Source organism: Arachis stenosperma, chromosome 2 (genome assembly GCF_014773155.1).
Source record: "Arachis stenosperma cultivar V10309 chromosome 2, arast.V10309.gnm1.PFL2, whole genome shotgun sequence".
NCBI lineage: Eukaryota > Viridiplantae > Streptophyta > Magnoliopsida > Fabales > Fabaceae > Arachis > Arachis stenosperma.
This window is the reverse complement of record NC_080378.1, coordinates 83,058,828-83,068,996: the sequence shown is the minus strand read 5'-3', so window position 1 is coordinate 83,068,996 and position 10,169 is coordinate 83,058,828. Positions and strand designations below refer to the sequence as shown.

Genomic DNA, 10,169 nt, shown 5'->3' with positions numbered 1-10,169 from the left:
AAGGGTGGAGGAGAGAGAGAGAGCTCGCGTCTGAAACTGGAGAGGAGATGTGATCTATGCTGCTGCCTCCATCACGACTGGTTCGTCCCCGTTACTGCTGGGGAGTCGTCGCCGGTCTACGCATTGCCGCTGTGCTCTTTGCTGCCGTTGCCGTCAGAAGCTGCCACCATGGCCGCTGGCCTCCTAGCTGTTGCAGTGGTTGTGGTCCGCTATGTATGGTCGCTGGGGAAGTCATTGTGGTTGCTGAAACCACCACCGAAGCTTGTGGCCGCTTTTACTACTTGAAACCCCGCTATCTGATTGCGCGCTCGTGGACTATGTCGGGAGAGAATTTCTCAATAAAGTTGCGTTGCAAGTATTGCTCTACCAGCAACAATCCTCGAGGATCAAATTTAGAAAGGAGTTGGTTGTCACAAGTTCAACCCCAATAATGTAACCGAAGTATTCAAACCTTGGGTCGTCTCACAAGGAAAGGGCAAACATATGCTTCAACATTGGTTAGAATTCCGGGGTTGCAAGTCATAAGCAAAAAAATTAAACTAGGGATCTTAATACGCAAGTGATCTTGAAATGCAAGAAATTAATTAAAATAACTAAAGCAAGAAATGAGCAATTCCAAACTAGTAAGATAACATCCAATAGAATTCTATTCTAAACTAAACAAGTAACTATAACTAAGACAAAGCAATCAAGATTTTTGGGTTTTCAAATAAGAATGATAAAAGCAACTCTTGGCTAGACATGAGAATTGGGGTCACTATCCTTGTCTAATAACCATATCTTGACAATTATGAGGAACCAAACTCATTAAGTCTACTTCTATACTTGAAGTATGTTAAATGGTTTGGTCAACATCCACCCATAAGGTCTAACCTCACTAGTAATTAACCTAGTAGTGGGCTAGTGTCAATGGCTATCAAATTGACCACTAAGGGTTCCCAAATCATCAAATCCATTAGACCCAATGACTTAAGTTTACCCAATTCCCTTGGCCTAAGCCAAGAGTAAAAAGAACTACTCCATAATCAAGGTAAACAATTTATCAAACACATGGCAAGCATTAACAAAAGACATGTTCAAATTGCAATTGGATTGAAATTAACAAATACCCACTAACAAGTATCAACATACAATCACTCAAACAACACAATTAATCATAGAAATCATCAATGTAACATCAATAAATCAAGATTCACAACATTCATGCAATGGGTATAAAGTAACAATTGACAAGAATCCATAAAACTAACACAAGATCTAAGCAAAATTATACTAAAAAATTCAAATTAAACAATCAAAACTAGTAATTAATAAGATCCAATTCAGAATTTAACAAGGGAAGATCAAATTAAAGCTAGATCTAGAGAGGGACAAGAGTTTCTCTCTAGAAAATGTGTTTTAGTGTAAAAATGATTGATCCCCCCTTTCTCCCTAGCATCCTTGGGTCTTTTCCATGCAGAAACAGCTTGAATTTGGGCCTAATGAGCCTCAGAAATCGCCAGGCATGATTTCCTTTAATGAGGTCACGTGTAGCTTCCCGCGCGTGCGCGCCATGCGTGCATGCGCGTCGATTACTTTTGTGATCCACGCGTGCACGCCAAGTGCGCGTACGTGTCGGTTAGAATTCTCTGGCCAACGCGGATGCGTCCATCCTTGCGCGTCGCTTCCAGCTATCCACATCCACGCGTGCACGTGAAGTGCGCATGCGCGTCAGTGCTGAAGTTCCCAAAATCCAAATCTTCATGTTCCTTCCTCTTGTGCATGCTTTCTTTCTCTCTTCTAGGCCATTCTTACCGTATTAATTCTGAAATCACTCAATAAATACATCACGACATCGAATGGCAATAAAAGAAGATCAAAATATAGCAATTCTAAGGCAAAATAAGCATGTTTTCCATCATGGAGCAATATTCAGAAGTGAACACAAAACCATGCATTTCTTATGAATAAGTGCAAGAAATATTGACAAAAACCCCCCAAATTAAGCACAAGATAAACCACAAAATTGGGGTTTATCAAATCTCCCCACACTTAAATCAAGCATGTCCTCATGCTTAAAATAAAAAGACCAAAGATCATAGTGAGAAAGGGTTTATGAAATGCAAACTACCTAAGTAAATGCATGCAACTAATGTAAAATTGTCTATTTACTTGGTCAAGGGTAAATCCATCCTCCAAGAACACATGTGAGCATATAGGGTGAAAATGATATGTAGTTCATGAATCCTACCAAACTGAATATCACTATGAAGTGCATATAACTTGCTAAATGAACGCTTGTGAAAGCCGGGAACAAGGAGTTGAGCATCGAACCCTCGCCAAACGTGTATCCGCTCTATGCGCTCAAGTGTATAGGGTTCGTCACTCAATCCTCTCCTAATCATGCTTTCCAAGATTTGTCTTTCATCTAACAATCAACAATTACATAATGCATGCTTACAAGTATCATGAGGTCTTATCATGGGGTGTAACGTGGCTAGGGTGAAGGTAAGGATGCATATGGTCAAGTGAGCTTAAAATTTGAGTCCTTGATTAACCTAGAATCCCACTAGACACATAGAACAACCTATACAACTATAGTAGAGTACCTAGCTACCCATGCGTTTCACTTTTTGCATACTCATGCATTCTTTTCAATTCATATCCCATATGCATTGCTTTTTTTATTACTTTGTCTTGGGGCATTTTTGTCCCCTTTCATTGCTTTTCTTTTCTTTTCCATTTTTTGGTCCCTTTTTTTCCTTGGGGTTTCATGTATAAGGCTTTCAATGCATATGGTTCAATCATTCAATACATGAGTATGTTCCCAAATCCTAGAATTTTCAATTACGACTACAATACACCTCTTTACATCTACCCAAATTTTCAAGTACACCCTCCCATTTGAATGATACACGCCTCCACTTACCTAAGCTAATCAAGGATCCAAATTTAGGGACATTCATTGTTTTTCGCTTAGGGTTGTTGATATGCTCTTTTTAGGAACAAAGAGGGTTTATCATAGGCTCAAAATTGGTTAGCAATGGTAGATAAAAGGGTTAAGGCCGTTTGGGAAAAGTGACTATTGAAATGATGCCCTCAATCATGTAAATGCATTCATACACAAAGTAATGGACATATAGAATCAGACAAAGCAAGGATTACAATCATAGAGAGAGTAATACACACAAGAATGGGAAATAGTGGTTAGAAGATATAACCACACAATAGGCTCAAAACTTACATGCTTGTGCTCTTAGCTCAATCACTATATTCCAAAATACATTATTGAAGCAAGTTTTCCGCAAAACACAGTTTCTTGGGGAAGAAGTTATTATTTGACCAAGCAACTCTATAGAGACTAACTATCATGCAAAGGATATTTACAAACAGACTAACTACACATCAATGTACTAACTACTAAGCAAAAGATAAATCCATGGGTATTGAAAGGAAGAGATTGTTACCCATGGAGATCGGTCGAACGACCTCCCCACACTTAGAATTTAGCACGGTCCTTCGTGCTACTAACAATGCGCAAAGGACGGTCGGGACTGGAACCTTCACTATCCCCTTCATCAGAGCTCCCATCACTTGGATTTGAGGTGGATGTGAATATTTCGGGTTCCTCCATGCTAGGGGTAACACAACGCAGAAGCTTCTTGATGTAAGTATATCGGCGTTGGTTATGCCGCTCATATCTATCAATCTTCTGGTGTAGATCTTCTATCCTTTGATGTGTGGATCTCAGCGGTGGTGACGAAGAGGTGGAAGTAATAATAGATGGTAGGGTTATGTCAAGGCTTGGTTTGTTCATGGGAAGATGTAAGTATTTTCCGCTTGGGACCACATCGCCCTTAGCCGGAATTATAGCTTTCATGTCCATGGCTTCCCAAGGAACACTCGTAGCAGTAACTAAATCAGATACCAATGCTGGAAATGGCAAATTGCCCCAGGCGTTGACTTGACCCATCGCTTGCTTGACAAGAAGCGGAATGTTTACCGGTCTCCCCGTGAGAACACACCAAACAAGCAAAGCAAGATCCGCCGTGAAGGATGACTTGTGGGTGCTAGGTAGGACATAGTGGGATAGGATCTGGGCCCAAGCTTTAGCTTCTACAGTGAGGAAACATGCGTCAATGCACTTGGGTCTCATCCAGAGTTGACCATGGGTCCAAAATGCCTCTGGTTCAGCAATGACTCGGAGGACCGAGTCCCAGTCAAATCCAGACTTTTCTCGCTGACGTAAGACCTCTTGGTAGCCATCCATGTCACTTGGTACTGGTAAGACATTAAGCACTTGCTGAATAGCCTCTTCTGACACTGAGACTTGCTTCCAGCGCATGTATATCGATTGAAGAGAGGGAAGATGGTAGTTAGTGTAGAATTCTACCATCCATGAGAGGTTGACCTCTTGTGGTTTTCTCAGAATAAACTCCCATCCTTGCTGTTCAATGCGGGGTAGAATACAAGGAGCAACTTTGTCCGCCGGAGCGAGTAGATGCTCAGCATGATAGTTCCTTTCAACCATGGCGGGGAACACAAGTTCACAGAAGTGGTTGGGGAATCTTGAAGAATCCTTTGCCGGTTTGCTCTTTTCATTATCATCAATAGGAGCGGGTGCCTTCGCCTTCTTAGATAGAGGTTTGGCTCCTAATGAAGAGTGCGCCTTAGAGCATGACTTTGGGGGTGCCCTATTTGTGGCTGGTTTCCTTGAAGCTTTCTCCTTGCCTTTCTTGGTGGCCATCCTGAAAAAGGAGGGGAAAGAAAGAAAATGTTAAACCCAAAGAATCAACTCAACAAACACGCAAGTGAGAGGTAGTGCCCAAAAGAAATAGTGCAACAAAGTAGTCATAGAAGCATGGGCACAACACTTGGCATGGGATGCAAGAGGGAGTAAAGCATACAATATGGCATGAGAGGAATGATCTCAAGCATCCAAAACAAAGAGCAAGTCATGTTAAATGAGTATCTAATTAGCAAGTAATAAGCGAAATGGGTTCAATGCACTTAGAAGAGAGCAAGTGAATGAGGAGGAAGCACCAAATTGAGGATATATGACTAGAATAAACCAAGATGGCATATGTGCATTTCCTCGAACACTTGGTGTGCATTTAACAAGCAATGAGCAATTATGAGATACTCAACCAATTAGAAGCCCAAAATGATGTATCAATCATCACACAACATCATCCACTCACAAAGATAATGAAAAACAATCAAGAAGATCCATCAAAGTAATCAAAGTTCAAGTTCAACATCCATGGGAAAAAACAAAAAGAAGAAAAAGTAAACAAGCAAAAAGCAAGTGGTATAATCAAGTAACTAAAAGAGAAAATAAGTAAATCAACAAGAAAAATCTAACTAGAAAAAGAAGTGATGCAAAGAAAGTAATAAATGGGATATGGAGGAAGTAGAACCTTGAGAAGTGTAAGAGAACAAGGTGAATTTTCTTTTAGAAGATGAGAAAGAGAGGGAAGAGATGTAGTGCCACCGGAAGAGGTGGTGGTCACCGGTGAGTGGCCGAAGACAGTGGTGGTGGAGTATGAAAGGAGGAAAGGAAGAGAAGAGAGGTGATGGAGAAAGAAGGAGGAAATAAGAAAGAAGGTGGGAGAGGGAGAGAAGCAGGGCGCGCAGCTTTAAAGCTGATTCGCGCAACTGACGCGCGCGCGCACAGTGTGCTGGCGTGTCAGTGAAGGTGGAGCGAGGGACGCGTGCGCGTCAACGGCGCGTATCCGCGAGTACAGCTGTGCCTCTGGCACCGGACTGGCACAAATTTGGCACAAGTCTCGGGTCACCTGTACCAGAGTTGGAAGATGGCACAGGCGCGCGAACGCGTATTGTGCACGGATGCGTGCCTGATTGGGTTGGCTACCGGCGCGGACGCGCACAGTGTGCGGACGCGTCAGTACGGGCACAAACTAGGCACAAGTATGGCACAACTCTCGAATTTTTAGACCAGGGAGTTCATAGTGCACCATCGGCGCGCGCACGCACAGCGTGCTTGCGTGTCGATGGTCAATTTGCAAGGGTTGCGCGCAGGCGGCATGCACACTGGCGCATGGGTGCCTGACATGAAGTGGGCACAAGGTGGGCATAACTCTCGTGTTTTTTGGCCCAGGAGTAAGAATGCACCACCGGCGCACGCATAGTGCGCTTGCGCGCGGATGCCCTGTTTCCTTGCTTGTTAAAATTTTTTTTACAACATAGAAGAAGCTATTCTAACACATTTTTGGTAGGTGTTCAAGCTAGTAGTCAAGAGAACACACTCAAATTCATGCATTATTCAAAACATAGCATTATCTCCACTTCAACAATTCTTTCATACCAAAATGATGAAATCTATCTAAATATCCTAGTTATCTAACAAGATCAATAAAACTAGCATTCCTAAGCAATCAACAACATCAAGAAGTCACAAAATTCACAAGAATCTAAGCTAAAAGCAAGATGGTATACACAAGGAAGATCTTACCACGGTGGGGTGCCTCCCACCAAGCACTTTTCTTTAACGTCCTTAAGTTGGACGGTCAGTCGCTCAAGCTTCTCCTTCTCTAGGTGCACCCGCCAATAGGAACACCTCTAGCTCTTTTGGGAGCTTGTAGCCATGGTACTTCTTCACTCTGTGTCCATTCACCTTGAAAGTTGCTTCACTTTTAGGATCAAACAACTCCACCACTCCATAGGGCTTTATCTCCTTCACTTTGAAAGGTCCTTCCCATCTAGAGCGGAGCTTGACAGGCATGAAACGAAGCCTCAAATTGTAGAGGAGAACCTCATCACCTTCTTGGAAGTCCTTCTTTCGGATGTGATGGTCATGGAATACTTTAGTCTTTCCCTTGTAAATCCGGGCATTCTCATACGCTTCGTTCCTCAAACACTCGAGCTCCTCTAGCTGCAATTTTCTGGCTACTCCGGCTTGGGTCAAATCCATGTTGCACCGCTTTACTGCCCAATAGGCTTTGTGCTCAATCTCCACTGGAAGGTGGCATGCCTTACCATAGACGATCCGGAAGGGACTCATCCCTAACGGAGTCTTTTAGGCCGTTCTATACGCCCATAGTGCATCTCCTAACCGGAGGCTCCAATCCTTCCTTTGTGGATTGGCCACTTTCTCCAAGATTCTCTTAATCTCCCGGTTGGACACTTCCGCTTGTTCGTTGGTTTGTGGATGATAAGCAGTGGCAACCTTATGCACTACGCCATAGCACTTGAGCAGTGCCTCTACTTTCCTGTTACAAAAGTGGGATCCTTGGTCGCTCACGATTGCTCGTGGTGACCCATAACGGCATACAATGTAGTTTCTAATAAAAGAAATGATGGTGTTGGCGTCGTCAAGGCGGGTAGGTATTGCTTCTACCCATTTTGACACGTAGTCAACCACTAACAAAATATATAGATACCCACTTGAGTTGGAAAACGGTCCCATAAAGTCAATGCCCCATACATCAAATATCTCATAGAACAACATAGGTTGCTGTGGCATTTCATCCCTTTGGGATGTGTTTCCCGACTTCTGACAGTGATGGCAAGACACACATAACCGGTTAGCATCCTTGAATAAGGTTGGCCACCAGAATCCACAATCCAACACCTTTTTTGCGGTCCTTTGTGGGCCAAAGTGGCCACCACATTCGGACAAATGGCAAGCTTTAAGAATGGGTTGGATTTCGAACTCCGGGACACATCTTCGAATTACTTGGTCCACTCCCCTCTTCCACAAGTGAGGGTCATCCCAAATATAGTATTTGGAATCACTCGTCAACTTATCCCTTTGGTGTTTAGAAAAGTTGGGAGGGAAGAGTTTCGCTACCAAGTAGTTCGCCATTGGGGCAAACCAAGGAAAGCTATCCGACACAGCATGCAGACTATCCAATGGGAATGAGTCATTGATCAGAAATGGATAAGATTTTAAATCCTCAAGGCAGCTTAAATGATCCGCAACCAAGTTTTGAGATCCACTCCGGTCCCTAATCTCAATGTCGAATTCTTGCAAAAGCAAGATCCAACGTATGAGTCTAGGTTTTGACTCATTCTTTGACAATAAGTATTTCAAAGCTGTGTGATCCGTGTATACCACTATCTTTGATCCTAGCAAATAAGATCTAAATTTATCTAAAGCATGAACAATAGCTAGGAGTTCCTTTTCAGTAGTGGTATAGTTGGATTGTGCTGCATCAAGTGTTTTAGAAGAGTATGCAATGACATAAGGGAGTTTACCATCGCGCTGTGCAAGCGCGGCACCTATAGCTTGGTTTGACGCATCGCACATTATCTCAAATGGCAACGTCCAGTTGGGGCCTTGCACAATCGGTGCCGTGGTAAGAGCTCTCCTTAGCTCTTCAAAAGCTTTCACACATTCACTGTCAAACTCAAAGTCCACATCTTTTTGGAGTAGGCGCGACAATGGCAAAGCAATCTTGCTGAAATCTTTGATAAAGCGCCTATAGAATCCTGCATGTCCTAAAAACGAGCGGACCTCCCTCACAGATGAGGGGTGAGATAAAGTGGTAATAACATCGACCTTGGCCGGGTCTATAGAAATTCCTTCATGAGATACTACATGTCCTAACACTATACCTTGTCTTACCATAAAGTGACATTTCTCAAAATTCAAGACAAGGTTAGTGTCAACACATCTAGCTAAGACCTTGGCCAAGTTCTCCAAGCAACAATCAAATGAAGTTCCATAAACACTGAATTAGCATGTGTATTACATAGTACAAATGGCATCCTTTTGTAGGCAAAGGTGCCAAAAGTGCAAATGAAAGTGGTCTTTTTCTGATCTTCGGAAGCAATGTGAATCTGGAAGTAACCAGTGAATCCATCAAGAAAGTAATAATGGGATTTACCCGCCAAACGGTCCAACATCTGATCGATAAAGGGCAAAGGGTAGTGGTCCTTCCTTGTAGCGGCATTCAACCTTCTATAGTCGATGCACACTCGCCATGCATTTTGTACTCTCTTGGTGACCACTTCACTATCATCCTTTGTAACCGCAGTGATGCCTGATTTCTTGGGAACAACTTGGATTGGACTCACCCACTCACTGTCAGAAATTGGGTATATGATACCCGCATCAAGTAGCCTAGTGACCTCATTCTTTACCACATCGAAGATGGTTGGGTTGAGTCTCCTTTACGGTTGCCTAACTGGCCTAGCTCCCTCTTGGAGAAATATATGATGCATGCACTTGCGAGAGTCAATCTCCACAATATCGGCTAAGCTCTAACCAATTGCCTTCTTGTACTTTCTGAGAACATCTAGGAGCTTTTCTTATTCTTCACTAGAAAGCTCACTAGCAATAATGACCGGAAACTTCTGGTTGTCCTCTAAGAAAGCATACTTCTGATGAGATGGGAGAGGCTTCAATTCACTCTTTGCCTCAAGCTGAGGTTCCTTTTCATCAAGCTTATGGAGTTCATTCTCAACAACTTTCTCATGTTCACCCTCTTGGTCATCCGTCTCTTCAACAATATGGTAGCACAACTTGTTATGGTCTTCTTCTTGCACTTCCGCTACCACTTCATCAATTACATCATATCGGAGAACGGAATGCTCTTCGGGAGGATGCTTCATGGCTTCTTCTAAATTGAACTTGATAGTCTTGTCTCCAACCTCAAAGGAATATGTGCCGGTGAAAGCATCTAACTTGAATTTAGAGGTCTTAAGGAAGGGTCTACTAAGTAGAACAGAGGATGAGCTTCTATTTTCTGTTGGAGGCATTTCAAGGATGTAAAAGTCAACCGGAAAGACCAAATCCTTGATCGCCACAAGTACATCTTCGGCTATTCCTGTTACCATGATCACACTTTTATCGGCTAAGGCAAACCTCGCTGCCGACTTCTTTAAAGGTAGAAAGCGGCATGATGCTTACACAAGCTCCAAGGTCACACATACAATCATGAAAAGTGCGTCCACCAATACAACAAGACACCAAACAAGGCCCAGGGTCACCACATTTCTTTGGAATAGGTTCCATCAAGGAAGAAATTGAACTACCCAAGGATAATGTCTCCAATTCTCCTATCTTATCCTTGTTTATGCACAAGTTTTTCAAAAATTTTGCATACTTTGGAATTTGTTGAATAGCATCAAGAAGTGGTATGGTTACCTCAACCTTCTTGAACACTTGAAGCATGTTCAAATCAAATTCCAGTGTCTTCTTTGCTTTCTTCACCATGGAGGGG

General features: G+C 42.8%; 1 protein-coding gene across 1 annotated transcript; it reads right to left on the bottom strand.

The window, feature by feature from the left end:
- Window positions 1-6,517: 6,517 nt before the first annotated feature.
- On the bottom strand, window positions 6,518-7,003 carry LOC130963066 (uncharacterized). Its single transcript, XM_057889216.1, has one exon. The coding sequence runs from the start codon at window positions 7,001-7,003 to the stop codon at window positions 6,518-6,520; it is 486 nt and encodes a 161-aa protein (XP_057745199.1).
- Window positions 7,004-10,169: the final 3,166 nt, after the last annotated feature.

Coding starts and splice junctions, on each gene's coding strand:
- LOC130963066 (XM_057889216.1), bottom strand. CDS start 7,003: ATGAGTCCCTTCCGGATCGTCTATGGTAAGGCATGCCACCTTCCAGTG.